The following is a 25296-nucleotide window of genomic DNA, read 5'->3' on the forward strand; positions in this document are numbered from 1 at the left end:
ACAGAACACACGTGCTACACAAATCTTTCTGTCCTGCTAAGTGTAGTACAGAAGACACTATTGGAACCATACTCTTTGCTTGAAGACAAACACACTGATAGACAATTTATTTTTTTAATTGCCTGCTCCCTTCAGGTTTTCCTCCTTTCCACAACCAGTCTGAGTTTTCCCAATGGTTATTAGAATAAGTTTTAGGTAGCAACCCAACAAGATTTATTTTAGCATGTGCGTAAACCCAGTATCAGATCAGAGCTCTAATTCTTTAGAAATCCAGAGCAATTTATATGCAGGATTCCTAGATAATCCCAGATTTATACATCTATCAGTATTTAATTACAATGAATAATGGTGCCTGTTAAAGATCTCCTTAACACATTTTTCTTAAACTGTTCAGAAGCGTGGCAAGAAAAAGTGCCCATAAGAATCAAGGTCATGAAAGTAATGGGATAAATCCAGTAATATATTAATTCTTAAGAGATTTTCCCTATAGGTGATAAAACCTTCATAGTAATGTTACCCTACAGAAGAGCAAAACTAAGAAAACTACATAATAACCATGTTTTCTGTATCCTCACTCTTCACTGCTAAATTACAAAACAACTGCACGTAAAGCTTCCCTGCAAATCCTAAGACCCAGTTTAGGAAGTCAAGACAGTGACTACAGACAATAAGTTACACCATGAATTTTTGTTGTTTTTTTTTTTAACATGGTAGCACAAACAGGTTTATCCATGCTCATATTCAATAGCACATCCAAACACTGAAGCATGCAAAAGATACAGCGGAGTAAGCAGAAGAGTGACAAGAGAGCAGCTTTTGCTTCTATGCTAATACTTTTAACTAACATGATCATCAATAGACACTGACATCAAGGGTTCTTACGCTCGAGTATCAGTTTGTTATTTACATCTATGTATAATACAGGACTGAGTCAGTCTAGGCACATGAGTTCTGCACGGCACATTTGCTGTGTAGCTCATTTGTATCAGAGTTACTTTACAGGAAAATACACAGGCTCAGAACGGGCTTCCTCCGATTTTGCCTTTCTGCTACTGTTCAATACAGCCCAATGTGAAAACCAGTCGATACACTCCCCTATCTCTCCTTTCCACAGGACTGAAGAGGGGGAACACACCCAACGTTGCTTGGTTATAATACCTGCTACTCTCATCTCATGCTTTCCAGGGCCTCTCTGGGTGATCCAATTTCTCTTCTTCAGCTTTGCCTGTCACTGCTCTCAACTCAGCTTCCACGAGATGCCAATGAAAGAAATTTACCCAGGTTAAGAGCTACACAATAAGACTTTATGGTGTTTCAAATGTAATTAAAGCAGAAACTGAATGCAAGAATTACACCCAAAGTAAATCTCATGCTCAAAATATTTTCATTTGAAAAAGCTTTATTAAGAAAAGGAAAGAAAAATCAAGTGAGCATATGTATGCATATAGTTAAGCCTATAAGGGATAAACATTTGCAGATTATTATGCTAAGTTTCTAAAACTCAGCTGAATCAAGCTAGAGATTAGTCTCTTCCATTCCCAGTAGATACCCGAAGAGAACAAAATTATTGATTTTTCCCTTCAAGTGCATGATTTATTGAAAAATTTAGCTCTCAAAACGAAGCCAAGGCAGTTGTTCGATCACATCTCACCTGCTGCTGCACACCAAAGAGCAGAAGTGGGGGGGAAAAAGTCACACAGGGACTGCACAAAGGGGAAAGTGTATTAATATTTAAAGGCTCTAAGCTCAACTCGGATCTTGTAAAAGATTCGTTTTTAGCATTAATGGATTTCAGAGGTGGAATATATTAAATATAATGCTACAGAATTTCAGTGTGAGAATCTTCTACTGATGGATCTTGGGCTAAGCTGAGCAGAAGTCATAATTTCTGTTACAAGTGCAACATACAAATACTGCTATGGAGATTCAACACTGGAAAGATTGGCAAGTAACTAAAGACACTCACCTTAGAATTAAAAGAACCTGCGGCAATTAACAAAACATGTACAAGTTCTATGCTTAGACTTATGCAAAATTCAGTTCTATATTAAAAATGGTGATAAGAGTACTTGGAAAAAAAACTAGCAGAAGTACTGTGGTTTGAAAACACGAGCGATGTAATACAAAGCATTTTTGATGTACCAGTTCAGAAGCTCCACAAGTTTGTGCTCCTGTTCTGGAAAAACACGTTATCTGAGCTGAAGCATTACAGTCACCTTCAACATTAGATATGTCATCATGATGTACCATGTAATTACCCATTTTCTTCACTTAAAAGACTAGCAACTATATGTCAATGATGTTTTTTTCTACTCAGCTGACATGCCATGGCTCTCCAATTTTCTGTCTTTTTTCTCATGTTCTGAAAGCTTCCATTAGGTTTCTTATGTTTACTGAAAAACTTCTAATACTACTGTCTTCCTTTACAGCTAGACTCTGTAACCAATGTCTTCCACGCCTGAACTTAATGGAGCATCTGCTAGATGAGGGGGCAGCAGAGAAAAATGAGAACATGGAATACTCATTTTCTACAAAGCTTTTTTTTAACATACAAAGTCTCACTAGAACTTGAATTAGTTAAGAATAGATGCTCCTTTACCTGTTGCTTTTGCTAAAATGTATCCACATTTTAGTGGCTTGTTAAAGACTCTGCATTTCTCAACACCTATCAACCACGGTTACATTTCACAGAAAATTTCAAGTACAAAATCTGCGCTTCACACTGAAATGCTCCCAGACTACTGATGCATGGCACATCTGAAGTTCTCAACTTTGCATGGGAGATGTTTAACAAGAACCACTTTTCAAATTCAAATCAGTCCAACAGCAGCCACATCTCCTTCCTCAGAACCCTTGCCTAAGACATGCAGCTGAGATTTTGTCATCTCCAGCTCTGAAGAGTTACAGGACCAGAAAAGAGATATTCTCAGATTTTTTTGCAAAATTTAGGTGGTGTTATTTCAAAGTAGCAAAGCTACACAAATGAAAAGCATGAAAAATAAAGACAATGGTCTTTCACATTTTTTACAACTGTTGTAGTATTAGCTCACATATTCACTCATGAAAGGGAAACCAGAAAGTATCAGCAAAAATTAGGCATGGTAGATATAGTACTATGCCCAGGTGGAAACCCTCTTATTAACTTCGCACTTCCCACTCTCCCACCACTCATGTGCTCCAAGCAACATGGCTTTAATGAGGCAAGTGTTTAGCATTGAGTTCTGCAAAGTATCTTCAGCTATCTCAAGAGTGAATCCTCAAGTGATTCTACTGAGCTACTGCTGATCAACACAGTTGAAGCCAGAGTCAAGGTTTAAGGCATTCAATTCAACTTGAGCCATCAGCAACACTACAATTTCAACTTAAAAAAGGAAACTATTATCATATTTTCCCAAGTGCTACCTCCAGTTCCATAGCTGAATGAGGAGTTCAGTGGAATAGAATGAGCAGAGGAGCTGCTTGTAATTTTTTATCTAGGGTGTTTAAAGTATGCCTGACAGAACATTGATCGCATATTTCCCTCCTATGTTGGCAGAGGTCAGGCAAAACAAAGGGGAGGAAAGAGCAGATCATTCTATATTAACTCACGTTTGATAAGAATTTCTCATTCTAGTGTGTCCTCACATGAAGCAACACAGCAAGATGCATACAAAATGGCACATATTAATGATTGTGTCAGCCTTGATCTCTCACGCTGTATGACTAACTGCTCTTACTGGAGGAACAGATCCATCATAATGGACAGTACTCTGCAGAGTCAGAAAGCCTCCCATCCCCATACACTCTTTCAAGACAAATAGAGTGTCCTGAAGGGTCTTAAAATAGGTTCCACACCCCCTACCAAAGTGCTTTCTGGTATTGAGACAGGAGGCGAGTCCAGTAATATTTTTGTGTTTCTTACATATGATCTGTGACCCCCTCTACCATCATGGGGTCTATCTGTCAATATACCTTTGATTGTTGTTCGTAGTGGAGACTGCTAATTAGATGAATCTGCCAACACTTCAACATCATAAGAGAACAGATTTTCAATAACATTTGTAACAGTAGTTTTACAGTTTGTCCTTATCTTAATTTGGATCATGAAGACTAATACAACCTCAGATCTTCTTAAGACAGTTCAATAGCCATTCAGCTTCCCAGTTTATTACCCTGGGGTGTTTTTTTGTACCCATTTTCTCATTTGTACTACACAGCTGTTAAAGTAGTCTTGTTTCTCTAGAAGTTTAAAGTTAACTCTCTGGAGTTCAGACCAAGAGACTAACTTCTTTTTGGGTATCACTGAAAAAAAATTCTTCTGCGTTCAGTTTTCTGAACTCAACAGTTTCCACTTCTCAGGTAGTTAACACAATACCTCACGAGAGAAGCACCACATTTATTTACACAGAAGCTTAAAAATTGTTAAAATAATTGCTTCCTCTACTATTCCTCATTTGATTCTAGCATCCATCTCTTCAACAGCAAAGATGACTGTTTATTCCTGTCTTACCCCCACTGCCTCAGAAGACTTCAATCTGAAACTGGGCAGTGGACTCAAGATTCAGCGGTTGAGTGGGTAGATCCGTCACCTTTTCCCTTTCATACCCTCTCTTTCATGGGGAATGAAGTATTTAGCCTTTTTGTAACTTACTTAATGAAGTTCTTTCCACAGGGATCCTCTCTTTCACTTCAAGTGACATTTTGGCAGACCACAATATTTGCAGTGGTGGCATGGGGGAAGTGAGAAGAGATGCCATTTTCTCCCAGTTCAGTTCCCACATTACATTACCCCTTGGCTAAAGTTGGGGAAAAAAAACAAATGTATAAAAACCTCAAAGGGCATATGCTAAATACAGAAAGGAATCAAAATAAGCCTTCAGGAGCTTGAAAATGGGAGATTCCCTCTATATTTCCTTGGAGTACACTAGCTCCTATCTTCCAGCATTTCCTGCACCCTATTCTTAAGCTCTTTATTTCTTTCTCCAGTTGTGTTTTCTCTCTGGTAGCCATTATCGCTTTTGCAAGTCTATGCTGAGATAAAAGTAAGAATAGGTTTCACTTTGTTACAATTAATTTGGCATTTAGAGTATACACTGAGGCAGGGGTTGTCAACTGAAGCTGTCAGGTAGGCAGGTGACACTCTGAAAGGGACTCAAAAAGATTGGGTAAGGAGACTATTAGCATGCCTTCCCCAAAATCCACTACCCAGCCCACAAAGTGCAAGCAGATAGACCTGAACAGATACAGTCTCACAAGTTCTTGCTGAAGCAGCACATTTCAAATATTACATAGGATCTACTCAATTAAAACCAACTGTCTTAGGCCACCATTTTCTCATGTTTCAAGAGAAGAATCAGAGACTTATCTAAGCAGCAGAAGGATTTACTAGGACTTCAGGAATGTCAACTGCATAGATGACGTTTGTTAAAACCCCTACTTTCCTAAAGCAATGGAAAACATATCAAGTTTTCAACATAAAACACAGAAGCCTTTCTGGGAGTCTAAAAATCCTACAGTAATATATATATTAAGTGTATTCCTTTGTACAGCTATATGTGTTTCAGTGAGTCTGTGTCTGTTTTATAACAGCAAGACTGCAATCACACCAATTAACCAGAGTTGGTTCTATACATAGGCCAAGGCCAAGCTGTTACTGCTGTTGAAGATAGGAAAGGAGAACAACAGAGATCTAGGCACATTCACTCACTTATTATTGCTTAAGTCCAGCCTTTCATCCCAGAAAATGCAAGTTCATTTTTGCCTCATATTGAAAGTCCTTGAACCATCCTACCTACACGGTTTGACATTTAAAGCAAAACCCCACAGTCAAAACGCTCACCACTAAAGGCATACGTAGTAAATCATTCCATTATTCGGCCCACCCTCTCACGGTCCTTTCACTTGACTAACAGAAGTCACAATTTAAAAGCAGGTGCTGAAGCTGTTGAGATAGTACTCAGCACCTTCTGTAATAATATTCACTGTAGAAAAAGTGAATATTATTCACTTTTTACTCAAAAAATCTGCATCTCACTATATCGTGGTATTCAAAACCGGAAGTAATGAGTCAGTCAGGCTAACATGGCTTAAGGTCTACTTTGTCCAACTTCTGGATATTTCTAAATACCAAGCAGCATTAGCTCCATTTTCTTCCTCTGATCTAGCAATAACTTCTCAGTTTGCCTCCCTTGCTTTAGCCACAGGTAATCATTGTCTAAGCTTTATTATTTCTAAACAGGCATACACAAAAGGCACAATGCCTCTGCAAATTTAGAGGAATTACTTTTGATTCAGGTTGAACTAAGAGCTTTACTACAGGGTCAAACAACTTCAGAGCTTCAGAATGTGTAAGAAAAATTGAAAACTACACAAAGCACAACCAGCTTCTTCCCTCTAGGTTTAGTTCACAATACAATCAGAAAAAAAACCCTCACACCCAAAGTTTTCTTATTAGTATAATTCTAATCAAATAACCTTTCTGCCTCAAGCAACAAAGACCACGAGTTGCTCATTTTCTGCTGAAGTTTTGCATCTTTCGTCACATTAAAAGGTCTAGTCAGCCAAGTGTGTTAAGAAGCTCGTAAGCAGCGCAGTATTTTGATATCACAAAAAGGAAACAGTTCTCTTGAAGAGGGGCCATTCGGAAGTGGAAAAATGGGAGGAGAAAACAGTCTGAACTGATTGAAGTCTCCAGGAAGGCATTTAGATATTTGCTTGAAACACCTTGTATACTCCAATCTATACACACTTAATGCAGCTAACAGTTTGAAAAACGAAAAAAAGGAATCCACCTTATACCACTAGAGTTATCTGAACAAGACTCAATACAGTAACACAGAAAAGAACTTCTGCAAGAAAACTAACATGGTCTTTGTTGCTTGAACTCAGCGGCAAGACAGCTTGCATCAGGGTACGTTACACTGCATGGAACCTAGCAATCCAGCCTCTGGAGGCAGTTCATCTCCCCTGGATTCACTGGGATCTCCCAAGTTCTGGTGATCTAAAACTCTAAGCCTTGAGATGCCACAACTGCATACAAACAAGTTAAGTCTAAGCTGAAAACACTGTCAAGGCTACCATAAAGTACATTACATAAGTGCTATTTCCCAGCTATGTCTCACACAGTTACTTTGCCACAATAGTATTCCCCTCTTCCACCAGATCTCCAAATATCCAGCAACTCCTTCCATACTCAGATACAGGCTTTGCATCTCCCATCTGGTGAAGCCAGATGAATTGCCAACTTTAAATGCACATACCAGATACTGCTCATTACATATCTTTTCATCTATCCTACAAATACCTTTAATAGCAATCAGATATTCAAGTGATATCAAATGCCAATACAGATGTTGAGACAGGCAAACTGGAAAAGCTACCTTTGGGAAGTTTCACATACAAACTCAAGATTTTTCTAGTGAATTTTTGCACATACTCAAGGAGCATGGCAACCAATCACAGGCAAATTCTGATCCCATTTTTAGGTCCCAAAAGCAGTACATAGGTAACTTCACAATGCAGCTTGCTCTCAGATGTTAAGGTTGGTTACAGCTGTTCTATGCAATGCTGAAGATAGCTTATTAAGTTGAAATGAGTCTTTTAACTTGGTTTTCTTTCTTCATACTCCTACATCTATACCTTAAAACCCAATTATATTCCTGATGGCATACTGCAGGTTTCAACAGTTTGCAGCAGAATTAAACCATTGGAGCTAATTACTTCCTTGTTCTGAGACTATAGTTTGATCTGTACAACTTGTGACTGGATACCTCAAGAGTACATTTTGCACAACCCACTCCTGTTTTAGCATGATTTTTTTATCTTACTACCTTAAAGGAAAGAGATGAACTTTGTCATTTTATTTAACAGCTTTCCTTTTGTTCACACCTCCTTCTGCAAAGAATTGTCCCAGTATTAGCTTACTTACGTCTAGCGAATCCTCATTGACCAGGATGAGAGACATACTCTGTGAAATGAGTCTGCAAGAGTATCCTGCAAGAAAACAACAAAACACACAAGGATTTACTTCTCAAAAGATTATTTAAGGTTTAGTTAAACATTAAGATGAGCACCTATAAGCCAGATTAGTTTTTGAGCAGTTACTCCTACCAGGCAGGCTACTGGAAACATTGGTGTATAAGGACACATTCCAACTTGACAACTTTACTAGCAACACAGGCTGCATTTTATCTGCATTTCCAATACTCCACTTGAGATGTTTTAACCAAAGAAAACACCATATGAACTGGATGCAATAAATACAGTCTATAGCCCTACAGTAAAGTTAAGTATTTTTGTACCTAAACTTTATCTACATGAAGGCAGTGTCACCTTCAACACAACAGGAACAGATCTGAATGCACAGCTGCAGTTATGCCACATGACTGGAAGCACACACTAAATTAGTCCATGCTATTTAATCCCCTTAGCCCACACCTGGGTTACATGAGCATTTTTTACTCCTCAGAGTTTAGTGGGGAAGGTCCTAAGCTTCAGCAGAACTACTAATCAATGACACACAAATCCCCAGCGGACTTTTATAGCCATCAGGTAACTGCACTAGATTATTCTTAGTGTAGGACTAAGGCATGAAAGAACAAGAGCAAGTTGCCATAGTCCAGTGCAGCACTCTGAAGGCAGTTCTGTCCATTCGCCTCGACAGCAAAACTCAAAGCAGAAATTATCAGGACAGAAAAAAACACCTCTTATATTTGCAATAGTAAAAGCCAGTGACTGCAGTACCACTCAATGACACTGAAGTGACAGCTCCTCTGCTACATGATTGTCACCAACACGAGACAAAGTCGTATCCAGGATATATATACTTTGCGTTTACAGAATTAACAGTTTAATTCTAGCTCATATTAATGGCAGGAGAGAAACACAAACTCACATCAGACTGATCCCATTGCACTATCCTAAAAGTTCATACAGGTTCCCTTGGGATTGGCACAATCAGGTAGCTTTGTGAAACAGTAGAGAACTCATCTATTTTGAGGCGTATGCCTTTTAATGCTCATCTAAGTTACACAGGAAAAGGAAATACAATAGAATTATTTTATATTTCTAATGTGCTTTTGTATAGAAACCAATCACATCAAGTTTAAAAACTGCTGTCAAATAAAAAGAGGTCTCAGGAAGTCTTACTTCTCTTAAATGGAGACTGGAGACTACTGCTGTCGAAGAGTAGTATCCCAGTGATGAACCACTGCCAACAGGTTCAAAAGCAGCACAGCATAGTCAATATAAAGAGATTTAGAGTCCCCATACCTCATAAGTGCAAAAGAACAACTCAGGCATGAATTTATTTTCTGTGGAATTCTTTGTTTCTTAGGAAGGCCATACTGGCTCATCAATTGCAATGCAAATCTTTTCCTCAGGCTACAGAATTTTTCTAATTGGGCCAGTTTTGTAGGTGTAATCCAGTGTTAACCTGCCTGGAACATGAACAACTGCTGTCAAGAAAACAAATCCCTCATCTTCCTTTGTGGAAGGCATCACATAGCCAGGTGCTTTCAGGCAGCAGGTTTGATTACCTGCAAAAGCTTTGTTTCTCTTGCATTTTCACAGCTGTGTGCAATATCAGGTGCAACCTTGCAGATGTATTTTAATCTTATTTATGTTAAAAGGTAAGATTTACTTTCTGCTTTAGAGAACAATACAGAACAACATTGAACTTGCACGTATACCTGATGGGAAAAGGATGAAATACATTCTAACAACACACAGCCTACATCAGTAAAGCTTTGCAGATCATCTCCACTGCCTGTGAAGAAGTACTTAGGTGGTAGTACAGAACTGAGTAATGAAGCTTCAGCAGGATAAACAAAACACTAACTTCGAAAAAAGTCAGTTTGCCTTTTTTGAAATTTAGTCCCAGGTTGAAGAACCACTTTCTTATTTTTACTGAGGAGAAAAAGAGTATATTAATAACTTAAGCACTTCCTTCCATGTCAGGGTTATTCTTTCCCCAGGGAATGGCAATAAGCCTTGCACAGTAGGCTGTTAAAAATTCAGTATAACTCATTCAAAAGAATTTTCTAGTAGTATTTGATTGGAACAGCAGTTGCAATAGCAAGCTGTAATTTCTAAACCACTACACAGTTTCATTTTACCTCTTTCAAGACCAGCACAATGCCACTTGACAAGTAAAGCTGAAAAAAAAAACAACTGTGGAAAAGAGAGTTGCTCTGCTGTGCATCTTGGAAGTCATGGAATCAGAAGAACTGATCCTGCAATTTTGCATCTTGTCAACACATTAAGCACAAAGGAAAGATTGGAGTAGGATGATATAATCAAGCCTAAAACAGATTTATAGGAGATCTATATACTACATAAAATTTCAGGACTATGAAGATGTTAAAATCTAGTGCTACCATAAAACAAACTGGTAACTGTAACAAGTGACATCTGAAGTCTTATCTTAAAGTTTTATACTAGTATTAAGAATAGTTATTATTGGCAGTACTAAAATGGCAAACAAAAAATACAATCTCTAAGATCATGGCCTATTTTTGTCAATGCTTTCCACTAAAGCAAGATCAACTGCTGGTTCAAAGCCAGGTATAAAATGTCAATCCACACCTGTAATTTGCTGTCTAGCTCTTTAAAAGTCTAACTAAAAGTCCACGAGGCAGATATATCAGATATTATTAGGGCTGATTTCCCTTCAAATGTCCTGGAAAAAAAAGATTGCTTGAATCTGAGTTCAAGGCTATAGTACACAGGCACATTCATTCTGCAGGCATACCAGAATCCAGCATCTGCAGCAAGAATGATTATTTTTTTTGTTTAGAAAGGGCACATATGGCCCTGCTCAAACTTCACACAGGGATACAAGTATGCTTCAGCTCTCTTAATGTTGAGCTATGATTTATTATTATTTTTCCATTTAAATGAAGTATTCTCACCTCTAAATTGGAAAGATATGGGTTTGACAGTTGAACTCTCAGATGTGTAAGGTATTAGCTGGATGGCTGCATCCAAGGAGTTACAGTCAACAGCTCCATGTCCAAGTGGAAACCATTAAGTCTCCCTTAGGGGTCAGTCCTGGGACCAATACCATTTAATATCTTCTCCAGTGACAGTAGGATTGAGCACACTCTCAGCAAGTCTGCAAACCACACCAAGCTGAATGGTGTAGTTGATATGCTAGAGGGAAGGGATGCCATCCAGAGGGACCTTGACAGGCTCAAAGAGCAGGCCCATGACAATCTCATGAAGTTCAGCAAGACCAAGTGCAAGGTTCTACATCTATGCTGCAGCAATCCCAAATATCAGTACCAACTGGGTGATGAACAGATTCAGAGCAGCTCTACTTAAGTGCCTGGGGATGCTGGTAGATGAAAGAGACAAGACAAAGCAGCCGCAAGTTGTGCCATGGGAAGTTTAGATTGGATATTCAGAAAAAACTATTCACCAAAAGGGTGGTCAAGCATTGGAACTTGGCTGCCCAGGGAGGTGGTTTAATCACCATCCCTGGAAGCATTTAAAAAAAACCATGCAGAAGTGGTGCTTAGAGGCATGGTTTAGTGGTGGACTTTGTAGTCCTGGGTTACCAGTTGGATCTGATAATCCTAAAGGTCTTTTCCAACCTAAATGATTCTATGATTGGTTGGACCTTAGACCCCACCGAGGGTGCTGCATCCAGCTCTGGGGCCCCCAGCACAAGACAGACATGGACCTGTTAGAGCAGGTCCAGAGGAGGGCCACAAAAGCAATCAGAGGGCTGGAACACGTTTCCTATGCAAAAAGGCAAAGAGTTCAAGTTGTCCAGCCTGGAAAAAGGAGACTCTGGGGAGAGCCTTCAGTATATAAAGGGGGCTTATAAGGAAGCCTGAGAAAGACTTCACCAAGACCTGTAGTGGCAAGTCAAGGGGCAATGGGTTTTAACTGAAAGAGGATATGTTTAGACTGGAAATAAGGAAAAAAAATTATGCTGTGGTGGCGAGACTGGTGGATGCCCCATCCCTAGAAGCATTCAAGGCCAGGTTGCATGGGGCTTTGAGCAACCTGGTCTAGTAAAGATGTCCCTGCCCATGGCAGGAGGATTGGGCCAGATGCTCAAAGGTCCCTTCCTACGCAAACCCTTCTATGGTTCTATGACTTGAAGGCAGTGCTCACAGCTATGAATACATACAGTGAGAGCACTTCAGCTCAACTGTAGAGATTGGTTCCTTGTTGAAGGGAGAGATGCAGTTCAGTAAACACCAAGTTCCCATTCCCAGAAAACAATCATTAACTGTCTGGAAATACATCAATACTGATTTTCTGGGAGGCTGCTGAGCACCAGGATGGTAGTAAAGAGAGATCCGTCATGGGGGTTTTTTGCCCCATTGAAAGGCAAGACAAGTCCAGAGTCTGGAGATTGTTTTAAGAGAAGGATAAGACTACAAGAACACTGTTAAACCTTCTAGAACTGTTTGCAGACAGTAAGTATAGTTTCAGCTGATAAAAACCGAAGACCATATGTCACACTCAGAGACATTTCTAAACCTGGTACTCTTTATTTTCTATAGGTAGAAAGTTCAAATGGTTGATCAGTATTTAAAGCTCATCATCAGGAACACCCTCCTCACCTGCTGAACTATCAGCTGGCACATGGCTCAGTGGAAGGCATACAATCACCCCACAGCAAAGTCAATCATTATTCTTCAGAGAAGTTGAGAAAGCAAGAGACAGACATACAAATTCTGAAGGCCACTAAATCAATATGAAGTTAGAAGAACAAAGCACTCCAACTCCTTGGGGCAGCTGCTAAGAGCTCAAATATACCTCGACACATATGCATATCCATACAGCAAGCAAGAATACATAAGCATAACCTTCACACACAATGAGAGCATGAAAATAGTTTTTAGTCCCCAGATAGCACATTTGCACTGGAAGCATAAAGTGTACATGTGGACTGTGTTTTAAATTTTATGTTTATTACATTTTTAATAGGTTACATACAACTGGAAGACTGCCACATATTTTACTTTCAAGCCCACTTGAACATGAAGCTAATTAAGTTTGAGTTTTACTACAAAATTGTATGCTAAAAGTGATAATTTAGAAGTTGAAAAGAATAAGTGTCTCCCTTACGAGTTGCTACCATAAATACAAAAAATTTTAGAGACAAGCTGGAAGTTAGTCTCCTTCACAGCCTTCAGAATAAGCAATTGGTGTAAAGCAAATTTACTTGTGTTCAGGCTAGCTGCTGTCAGTATATCACTTATGTCAGGTATTTATGCACATATCTGTAGCGCCTTTTTTTTTTTAATTTGTCAGAGGATGATACTTCCCTCCTCAAGCTGACTACTACTTTTAAAGAAAGCAAAATGTGCAGATAGTGATTCAAACCAGATCACTAGCATTTAAATCCACTGTCTACATAAAATTTTATTAGGAATAAGGGGATGTCTTATCAATTCAAGTTATTTCATCTCTTGGTACCAGATTCAACATAGAAATACATGGAACTTGATTCAGTTTTGGCAAGTAAGCAGAAATTCTAGCCAGTTAAGACTACATTCTGGAATTCCACTACACCAATCAAAACAGAAAAACTTAAAAACCAGATAAAAATAGCAAATGCCCCAAGTTTTGCTAAAGGTAATGTAAGCTCAGTTACAGACCATCACAGTTCTGCCAAGAGGAGCCTGAAATACACCCAGATGCATCTGCATGCAGTTCTACATATGAAAAGCTTCACGGGTCACATTCTCCCTATAGTTAGAGAATCTTTAGGTCAACATGATCTTGAGATGACTGAAGAAATAGCTCCTTCAACAGAAAGCAACCTATGCTGTTAAGGATCCCCTTAAGCTACACCTAATACATCTGAACAGACTAATCTGCAAACCTGAATGCAATTGTGGATGGCACTTTACATAGACACACTAGAGACAGGGCAGATAAGCAGAGCTTTCTAGACAGAAGAAACAAAATGTGTCACTCTAAGAGATGTCAGGTCACTAGAGTGCCACTCTGCCTCTTTCCATCTCCAGGCATATTTATGAGTTACACTGAGAAAAACCATCAAAAACTATCACAAGAGCATCTTGGCACTGTTTCCAAGGATACTCTATTTGGGAGACAGATGATGTCGTAGCAGGGGTGTGCTTATATCAGGACCTGTTCCTTTATTAAGTCTCTAGTACTCAATTAAGACCTGGATAGCCACTCTCCTAAGGAGGCTACTAATGGTGTGTGAAGGGCTATGGCATAATGGCAGCGTAGGCATAGCTCACAAATCCGCATTTCAAGCGCAGCAGCATTCTGTGACAGCACAAGGCATTACCACCCAGGCTGCCCACCTTACAAGCATCCACAGTGAAAAAAAGCCTTAAGGATTTGAGTTTTGAATAGACCTACTCATGTGGCATATTCAATGCAAGCCTACATGATAGCGTGTTACAGAGCACAACATCTAGCTGCTACAGGACTGAAATTACAGTGTGCACCTTCAGTTCAGCTCTGCCTTACTGTAAAATTGTATTTGACAAGTAACAAATGGAGTTGGGTATACAGACTGCTTTATCAGATACATTTACGCCCTAAAAGTCAATGTGATGTTTAAGGGCTGCTCCCAATAGCAAACCTAAACTTACAGCACTAAAAAACTCTCCTGTTTTATACTGCAAAAACAGGTAACCAGATAAAATACCTATGTCTTAAGTAGGTTACCGTTCTATTATATCAGTACCCAAGCACACCTGTTTGTGTGTTTTTCACATCACTGCAAGATATTTTATTTTGCATTACAAAGAGCTTAGTTTACAAGTTAAGATGCATCAACAAGCTTGAGACAAAGATATCCATGTTCTGCCTCGATAAAAGAACCCATATTAAACTCTATCCATACACTCAATAGCAGCAACACACTTCTACTAACAAGCACAACTTACTTGACCAACAAACGTGCCATAAGGTGACAGCAGGAGCAGTTATTCACCTGTACTTTCACAGAGAAGTTCTGCAAGAAGTTGTAAACTATATGCTTTGTATTACCATATTTCACATCATATCCCAAACTGTGTGAAAGTCTAGAACTAAAGGAAGTCAGTAAGAACAGAAAAAAAGCTGTAAAATAGTTTGATATAATGCACAGTATGACTGAAAGATGAGTCTGATTGAACTCTCTGGTTTTCTAAGAACACAGAAGTACTTCTCTCAGCACGAAAAAGAATTGCACTTAACCAAGCGCAGCAGCATTCCCTTTTGCCTTAAAAGAACACCTGAACTTAGCCTGACAGAGTAAAGACTTTACTCCAAAACCCCATGTCCTCCAAAGTGAAGGCTACCACATGCCTGCCTGCTATGAAAGAACCGTTCTGTAAGAAGCAGGCCTGATTTACTTTAAAACCCCACACAGCAGATCTAGCATGTAACCTGCTACATACTGAACACATTAAGAGTAACCAGAGACTGATACCTATATTGAGAGCTGTTTCCTGTTTGTCACCAGTCAGAATCCATATCTTAATTTCTGCCTTCATTAGTGTGGCTATTGTTTCTGGAACACCTGCTTGCAGGCGATCTTCAATGGCTGTAGCTCCAAGAAGCAGTAAGTCCTGGAAAAAAGAATTTGAAGGATTGTTTTCTTAAGATAAACCTCTGTTTGGAACACAGTCAAAAAGGAATTAAAGACAGCATGTTGCATTTCATTGCCAATACAGCATTTTGACAAGCAATATACACTACAGTAAGTTTTTGGTGTGCCTATTCTACTTCTTCTGCATACAATTCACATTTCAAGAGGTACCAAATGGAAGAGAGTGTTTCTGATCAGAAAGATGACAGTGTTTCAAGATCCATTAATTCACGTTATACAACTCCAAAGCTAGCCTATGGATGAATGAATGTACTAGAGCATTCAGTAAACCATAGCAACATGAGCAGTTACAGTTTATATGTTTCTTAAGCTCACAAAATGCAAGTCACCTGGCATCACATCATTTAAACTAATCTCTCTCCCATGAAGTGTACATACAGACTGGATACAATCACTCAAAGCAAAAATTATTTCAACTATTTATGGATATAATCACTACATTTATGTAATACAAGTGGTATGAACATTAATCAGTCCAAGTATCTCTAGTCTACATAGACATGTCTGCCAGAAAAACACGTCTCATACAACAAATTTAATACTACAGAATCAGTCATATTCTTAGGCAATTCTAAAACAACTGCTTGAAAAGATTTGGCCACATTACAGAAACAAAAAAAGGTCAGGCAGACAAAAATACCTAAGAAATACACCCGGTCAAAAGGCACCATCTACTCAGAAGATGTTAAATTCAAAAACATTTTAATGATTTTTTTAGACTATACATAAATTTATTTTAACTTTAATATCTTTATATAAATTAAGTTTAGTCATACTGTATCATTTCAGAACTTGCACTGAAAAAGTAACAGCTTCTATTCTTTGTTGGAATTATAATGATTCAAAACAAGTGAGAACAGATGAATTGAACAGAAGTAGTTAGGACCGCTGGTATTGTCCAGCCTGGATAAGACAAGGCTCCAGGGAACCTTATTGTGGCCCTTCTACATATAAAAGGGGGCTTACAAGAAAGCTAGAGAAAGACCGTTTACTAAGGCCTGCAGTGGCACGAGAAGGGGAAATGGTTGTTAGCTCAAAGAGAATAGGTTTATATTGGTTATAAAGGAAGAATTTTTATTACAACAAGGGCCTTGAGGCCCTGGCACAGGTTGCCCAGAGCAGCTGTGGCTGCCCCATCCCTGGCAGTGCTCAAGGCCAGGCTGGATGGGGCTGTGAGCAGCCTGGTCTGGTGGGAGGTGTCCCTGCCCATGGCAGGGGGGTGGGACTAGGTGATCTGGAAGGTCCCTTCCAACCCAGACCATTCTGTGAAGAGGGCATTAGAACAGCTCCTGCTTGTATCTGTCTATGCATGCATAATTAACAAAGGGAAGTTGTGATTCATACAGGTGTAAGCTGGCATTAGTTACAGGTCTGGACAAAGTTTAAGTTTTGTTACAAGATATTCAGCTGGTAAAGGCAGTAGATCAATGCAACCAAGTCATTTGCTTTAGCGCCCTACGGCCTCCTGATGAAACATTAGTCCTACTGATGCTAACGTTTGAATGTTACAAATGCAATCCAAGTGTACTATCACAGATGATCTTTCATTCCCAAAATCACTTGTTAAGCAGTTAAACACAACAGCACTGGATTCAGCATGGCCATGCTACTGAGTTACTATTGCGCCTGCTGAAGCCCTCTCAGCTGGTGCACAGGCAGGGAAGGAAGCCACCTCAAGTTTTTTTCCACATGTACACCAGTACTATGATCCAGTGACCTCAACCTTCAGACTGACAAAGCAGCTCTCCCACTCTTCTTATTGTTTTTTTCATGGAAGGCTCAAGTGAAACAAAATTGGCCTGTTAAAATATATTATATTTTCTGTTACAGCCACAAGCAAGTTTATTATCTGCAAAGAAGTGCCTATAGACCAGAGTTTAACCTGGGAAATACCACATCTAAGAAAAAAGTTGAGTGCAGTTCCTGCTCCTTGGTATGACCAGCAAGCAAACATTAAGGAGAACAGAATACAGTGGATATTTCCTACCAACATGCCACTAAATCCGAAACCACAATTCTACAACCCACTCAAGTCCCCTTTTTTCAAGATAGTAAAATGTAAAAAGAGACAGAAGGCAGATGGCCAAAAATTATCTAAGGTTTGAGAAAACATTTTGGGAAGTAAGAGAATCAAGTCATGCTACTTCCTCACCTCAGTAAAAACAGAACAGCAGAGGAAGCAGAACGCTGAAAAGAACTATGCAAACCTACAGAATCAATGATTAAGTAACTGCACTGTTACTGACCAACCAACACAAAAGACAACTTCAAGCATTAGCTTGAAAAGCAACACCCATCTTTAGTTATCAAAGAGTTCTTGGAGTTTTTCTGTATCCTGTTAAAGTTGCTCCCAACCTAGTTTTTACCTCCTTTTGTCTTCTGCCCCAACTAACTTAAATAACCAACAGTGCTCCAGAACTTCAGTTGCATTGTTAGTATTTATTAATAAAGAAACTGAAATTGAAAGACTGTTTTAAAGAAAGCACTAAATAAAATCAGAGTGAAATAACTGGAGCAAGGGAAAAGAGCATGAGCAAGTGTAGGTGAGAAGAGCGATTACCAGCATCACCCAAAGCAGCAAGACCAACAAGTATCAAAGAAATACCGGCCCCTACTGTTGACATTTTAATATTTCATTTAGTGTGGAACTACAGTTTCACACTGGTTCTTGGATATCTACTTTCCCCTTCCAGAATTATGAGTTCTGCAGTTCACATGGAGGGCAGTTTTTCACCTTTTTTCAGTCCATGTGACTAGAGGCCTCAGTGAGCAGTTTGTTTTTTCTACAATGTCTAGAACAGCCTTCAGAAAACTTGAACTGTGAGTGCCGTATAAGGAGGAATAAATTTCTCTTAATATGTTAGTACTATGGGAACTTGTTGAGATACACTGTTTTATACATTTTTTTAAGTTACATCAACCTTACACAAGGGAGCACGACACAAAGAATGCAAGAAGTGTTTGTAAGTAGCAACGACCTTTTATATGCAAGTTTGTCTCAGATTTCTGCATTAAAACTTGAGAGGTCTATGGACTGAGCAGGTTGTCATCTACAACTACTTTTTCAGTTTCTCGTGAATGAAATGAACACTTTGTTTTACTGTACAAAGCCCAAACTCCATGGGAAGAGACACATGTAAGGGATTCTGTATCTGGTCATCAAAAAAGTGTGTCTTACCTTTTCAATGATCTCATAGCATTCCTCCAGCTTCTGAGTTCTATCTTTCAGAACCGTACTGCTTTCATTGTAGACATTCAGCCACTCCCTGTAAGAGTTTTCTGACAGATCCGCATAAGCAATGCACAAAGTCCTCAGACCTACAAAAAACAGCCATTAGACACAGTAAAACTACACTGAGTATCAGCAAATCATTGATGTTATGAATTAGCTAACGAATGCTAAATTCTAAATATGTCACTGGATCAACAGAAGCTTTGAATGCACACTGTTAAAGCTCTGGATTCCAGAAAATCTCCCTGTACAATTTTAAAGCATTTCTGTTTTCACAAATGTAGAACAAAGGTCTGGCTCATTTAGGTTACAATGTTGCTGAAAATCAAGATACCCTAATGATCACAAACTTCTTCATTTTCAGTATTGCAATCTAGTCATACCGGAGCAATAAAAGTGTCATCTTTTTTTAGTTTAAATATGAAAGCAAGTTTGGGTTTCAAGTATTGTATCAAAAAGATCAAATGAAAGAACTGCCTACCTATTGTGATTAAAGGTATTACTTTGTCAAACATACTGCACAGCCCACGTTGCCTTTTAGACCGTTTCTTTCTTCGGTGTATGCACGTAACTCGCATTAATAACGGGAGTCACATGCACAGAAGAGAACAGGGCCCATGAAGTTGGAAAACTATATTGTTAGACCACTGAAAAAACGTTAACATACACAAGTACGGATTTCCCCACACCCCTCCCGGCACAAGTTAAGCAGAAAGGAGCGTGTGCCACAGAACACAAGAGTTTCATTACCACGAATGTGGGAGCCTGCAAAAAGAGTAGTTTTGTTGGAGTGGGGTTTTTGTTGTTGTTTTGGTTTGTGGTTTTTTTTCCCAGAAGCTGAATATATTTTCAGATTTAGGAAGAAAGCCACTGGTTCACGGCTTTACTATAATACAAATATCTTATGCTACTGCAGAAGAGGGAACAAAGGCAAGTACTTCCCTGTGAACAGAGGTGTTAGATCAGTCAAAAGCCTTACAGACAGTTTCAGATCATCTTTGATGTCTTGGTCTTCCAGGATTCTCAGCACGTTCAGGTTATCACTCTGCCTCATAAAACCAGGGACTCTTGTCATCTGACTTTTGCACTGATAAACCCACCTCTAACACCAATGTAATTGCAGTACTCTGGGCACCACAACTCACACCCTTTCCCTTCACCATGGGCACACAGAACCCTATCTTTTCTGTCTAAATTCCACTTCCCTACTAAAATCATACAGAAGCGGGGCACAAACTTCCTTAGGCTTGAAGCTGCCCTAGAGTTGTTAATTGACTGATTATGCACCACATCTTAATTTACCTTCATACAGTCTTATTTGGTAATGCAGACAGTGCAGAACACTGCAAGTAATTTGATAAACTGAATTCTCATGACCTGATGTTTCTCTTACCTTCTGTTGCGAAGTATTCAAGATGGCACAGTGTTTGTTCCATATACTGGGAATCTTTTGAAAGCCTCTCAAAAATGACATTATCCTATTAAAACCAAATTCATTACAACAGAGTAAGTCTACATAAAAAGTTTCCATTTGTGTATTTACAAGCTCAAGTTAAGTAACCTGAGTGGACTTGGTAATATCAGAACCCAAAGACTATATACACAAGTAATACATTCGGGTTTTAGGGACTCTGGTTTAAGTAATCTGGACAGAGCTCAGTGGGAGAGATACTGCATCCATTTTAAATAATGGGGACATAAGTACACTCTGCCCTCCCCTCTTTCCATGCAGGGGTCACCGTTATGGGACAGCACAGAACACTCCTTTCTGAATTAATAAGGAAATACATTGATCATAGATACATATATCAGAGGATATAACCGTCTGGTCTTATTCAGTACACATTGTAGTCCCATGCAGAAAAGCTTGTTGCAACCCCTACTAGAAAGTATTCCCATTGATCTTCAACAGGAAGCAAGAACACTGATCAGGTTCTACCACAAAATTCTCCCAGAAATAGCCTTCCTCCTGCAGCAACTTTCTTCATCACTAGAAGGGCAACTGAAAAGGCCCTGAAAATAGCCACAATCAAAACACAGCACCATCACCTACATCTCTCTAGTCTCTGGATTTTCTTTTGCAACTATCAAAACAAGTTGCTACACACATATAAATTACAGAAACCCTACTTTTGCTCAAATTTGTACTCTTAAACCAAGTAAGCAGGCCTACAACTGTCACTGATCAGCAGGCATATAATACAATTTATTACCGATGTGACAGATGACTACGATCAGAATGTGGAAGAGTTCATGCAGAATAGACAATAAACTTAGTTTGAGCAGTGGATGCAGCAGAACATACAAGACAGAACACCAGATTACACTAATTACTACAACCCTTTTGCTCTGTTAGACATCTGAGCCTGCTCATATGGAAGACAGCATGAAATCTTACTACAAACTCTCCTGTTCTGCATCCCTTCCCGTACGACACTCCAAAACAACATGAACTCTGGCATAGCATGAGCCACAAAACAATTGCAAATCCATGCAGTCCTATTAGACATACAACTTGGAAATACCACACAATGACAGTGAACTTAAATCACTCCTACCACACCAGCATGAAGCCAGCACATCTTTACTAAATTAGGGTAGTTAAACTGAAGCAATAGAGCAGTGCAACTATACCTATGTGTCAGGACAATTTCCAGTAAACCAGACCCTTAAAGGAGTGAGAAGTTATTTTCCCCATTGGAAAAAGCCACCTCTAGTTTTCCATTGAAATTATAACTACTCTGGTTGTGGCCAATCCTAGTTTTGCAGCCTTTGCACTTTGTTAAGTTATTGCTCTTGTCAGTGAAGACATAAGCACAACACAGTGCAAGTGATGATGACAAATAGCAGGTGTAGAGACACAAGGGAGCCAGATCAAGAGCCAACCACTTGAACAGATTTTAGTATTGCAGATTCAGACAACAGCATTTAGTTTAATTCCTGAACTGCTGGTGCACAGCTGGGTGAAATCCTGACTTTACTCAATTGAAGGGTACTGCTCCCATTTGTTTCAGGATTTCAATTGGGTAGTAAAAAGGCTAGCAATCTTCCTGCCTGCAAGAAGTCAGAGGAGTGACAGATGTCTTAAATCACTTAGTCCTAAACAGAAAGCAAACAGGTCATGAAATGCCAGCATCAGCCACAGCTGTTGAAATAACTGGTAGTGTTAGCTCTCCATTAGGTAGCATAATTACTTACAGCCCCTTTGCAGTAGAGACGTAGCTGTCCTGCTGGAGTTCGAACAATCACTGACATTCTCTTCCTGTTGCTATTACAAAAAAAAAAAAAAAACACAAAAAAAAAACCACACACAACTTGCTTTCATAAGTCACAGTGATGACTATTAAGTCCTGTTCTAGCCAATGAATTCTCATATGTGTTTAGTGCATCTGAGATCAAGTGAGATAACAGTAAAAATTTAAGACCCCACAATGCCCCAAAAGAAATATTAAGTTTCCCATCTCCAGCTTCAGCCCTATGGCTCCCACGGGCAAGCACTCAACCAGAACCCAGATTCACACCAAAAGTGAACAAGAACTTGAAGAGCAAGATGGCATAAAAATCCTCTTGAAAGAAGGGTAATCACGTTTATCCTTAGCTTTTCCTTATTCTTCAAGCAAAACTGTTTTGGGAACTCAAGCTAGAAATGGAATCATTAAGGCTGAATACATAACTATTATAGGCACAACAGACACTGAAATAACCATTCACTGGCAAGGACAGTTACTGAACTTCCTAACTCAAAAAACACAGAAATATCATTGAAAGGAATTATGGTATAGTTGAGCTCTTGGCCTCCCTATAGGTTTTTTTTATATTAGTCTAATCAGATCTACATAGCTGGGATTATGTAGAACAAAGTCAGACACTCTAAGCAGGGCTGCATATCAAGACAGTCAAGTCTGGGATATATTTTTTAAATAAACAATAGCATACTGTACAGAGATGTTTAACAAAAGAAGGTAGGCAAAGTCTTTTTTTAAACTGTTTTGGCATTTCACTTATCAATCTCTCCTTTGAAAGGACCACTGGAAGAAATATGCAGCTTATAAAAAGCAGAGACAAGCAAATCTACTCGCACCAGGAGAACCCTCAGAACACGTGGTTTCATGTAATTCTTCTCCCTGGCAAAAGGAACGCTCAGAAGCATCATCCTTCCTCATTCCTTCCTTGCCATTATGTACAAACACATCGCTGTGTCAAGCAACCTTCTTCCTCCTCTGAAGCTGCTCTCGGAGATCTAGCCTCTTTTTCAAGAGCCATGTATAAGAAAGTAAGCTCTTGGCAGATGTGATCAGACAAAACAATCCCATCTGAGGCTTCCTAAAGAAAGTCTAGAAGGACAGCAATTGGCTGCGCCGAGAATTTCTGGAGCAAGCTAATGACACTAGGAAACTTCCATACACTTTTAGAAATCTGATTATAGTAACTCCCTCACGGGTCAAGTGGGAAGTTGCTACACACAGGGAGACGTTAAGTCACCTTTTTTCCACTGCATGCAGGCTACAGCTGCTCCTGTCTATAGACACCAGGGTACTGTTCAACTTCTCAGAAATCCTGGAAGACTCTACTAGTGCCTTTTTAGATATTCCCACAAGTCGCTTAAGTAACTCCATTCTGAATGAAAAGGGGAAGTTGTCAAGGATAATCTTCTAAGCAAGCCAGGACCCAAGAAAAGCTACCTACCCAAATCTTCTCTGACCAGTTTTTACATACTACTTTGAACGAGCCAACTCAAAGACAGCAGAGAACAAGACTTCAAGGCTTAAGCCACAGTAAAAGTAAAAGAAAGAGCATAAATGCCTGCTGACTAGCACCATCGAAACTGACAGAACTCCATCAACTGATAATGAGAAAGCACCTTTCATCATCTCCAGTGATTTAGGGGTGCAAATCATCACAGTAAGCTTCTTGCTAACCAAGCAGTGCCCATCCTAACTAGCCTGACAAGCTAAGAGGGCTTGCAAGGTTTAAGTTTTCATCGCTGGAGTGGTTCTTAAAAAGGGGCACCAAAAAGCCCTCCAGCTGTCAGTTCCATGTACTCAAAACAAAGTAATTTATAGAAGCACTATAAAAGTACAATCCCAAAGCATGTTCTTGAAGTAGAGAAGAGACATCAGGAAATCATTGAGTCACAGAACACCACTTCCAGGGAAGCAACTCTTCAAAATAAGCAAACAGAACTAGAGTAGCAGAGGAGAGTTTCATGCTCACAGGCTGACTGCCACCAGTTTGTAAGAAGTTCTGTATTAATCCTGTATTGGAAACGAGGAGATGGAGGGGCAGGATAAAATTAGGGTAGTTCAGCTTTTCTAGTGCATCAGATGAATCTTTTTATTCTCAATATATTATTTACAGAAGCAGTTTTCTTGTTACCCTGCATTTAGTATATTGGAGGAGAACTTACCTGGAAAATTCCAGCACATTAAGAATTTCAAAGGTTTTTTCTTTTCCCAGCTACAAAAGAAAGCACGTACTATTAAAATTTGCAGTATACTCTTACCTGTGTAAACAAGCAAGTTGGTGTAACACCTCTACACATCGCCCTGTAAATAAGCTGTGGTAATAGCTCCCTCTGCTGGTACAAGTGATGTAGAGCCCCGTTTAATAAAGGCATTCTTGAACATCTAGGACTGTGGCATCCTCCGTTTACTATTTTTACACCATTTCAAGGATCCAGTATACTACTCCAGAAGGATAAGCGTGCTCTGACAGTTAATCTGCTTATTTACTACTTAAAGCTATCAACTAAGAGACTATCAACTAAGAAACATGTTACAGACTGTAACACTATTCCAAGTTAATAGACATGTCATCCACATTTGGTATTACAACAACTTTACTCTGAACTACCTTAGTATTTCTTTTAATTGAATTGCCAACATTGGACTTTTTTTGTTGAAAAGAAAGGTTCTCTGAGGAGTAGTTCCTGTTACAGGAATTAATTCCAGCAACAACCGTTTGCTGGGGTTGAACTTGAACAACCTAAACAAGGAAAAGGATTTTGAAACACCCTGTCTTTGCCATTTCTGTCATAAAATAGAGGGAATGAGCAGTGGGAGTTACTGGAGTCTCACAATTCCAGTGGTATTTTCCATGGTTAAGGAAAGGGCTGTAGCAAAATCTAACTGCAGTACAGAGTTATGTCCTACAAGGCACATATCAATTCAGCAGTATCCCCAAGACCAAAAGTGATCTCCAACCCATGTTACATGTACAGCCACTGACACAGGCAATGAGCAGAGACAGGAACCTCTTGGAGTGACAGCTTTTATTGCTGGGTATAGACTGACCATGCTCTCAGGTTGGTATGTATGGGGAGTACAGAACAAGGTCAGGTGGGCCTAGGTCCTCCTGCAGAGAAGAGCCTACATAGCTCTAGATGACACTGCTCATCCTAACCTCTTCCCCTTAAACTAAGCAGCAGTTTTCCGAGGAGCTGTAAAAAGTTTGTGACAAGTCTTTGAAAAATACAGGTTTTAAATGC

The 25296-nt window shown here is 39.3% G+C and overlaps 1 protein-coding gene across 4 annotated transcripts in view; it reads right to left on the bottom strand.

The window, feature by feature from the left end:
* ATP8A2 (ATPase phospholipid transporting 8A2) overlaps positions 1-25296 on the bottom strand; it is a 349988-nt gene that overhangs the window by 235556 nt on the left and 89136 nt on the right. For all 4 annotated transcript variants that reach the window (XM_056328949.1, XM_056328950.1, XM_056328951.1 and 1 more), the window contains 6 exons: positions 24217-24266; positions 22008-22077; positions 20203-20287; positions 18756-18895; positions 15398-15536; positions 7907-7971 (listed from right to left, as the gene is read on the bottom strand). In XM_056328949.1, the coding sequence (XP_056184924.1) occupies positions 7907-7971; positions 15398-15536; positions 18756-18895; positions 20203-20287; positions 22008-22077; positions 24217-24266 (549 nt within the window). The remainder of the gene's footprint in view (positions 1-7906; positions 7972-15397; positions 15537-18755; positions 18896-20202; positions 20288-22007; positions 22078-24216; positions 24267-25296) is intronic.

This window comes from Falco biarmicus, chromosome 2 (genome assembly GCF_023638135.1).
Source record: "Falco biarmicus isolate bFalBia1 chromosome 2, bFalBia1.pri, whole genome shotgun sequence".
Classification (NCBI taxonomy): Eukaryota; Metazoa; Chordata; class Aves; order Falconiformes; family Falconidae; genus Falco; species Falco biarmicus.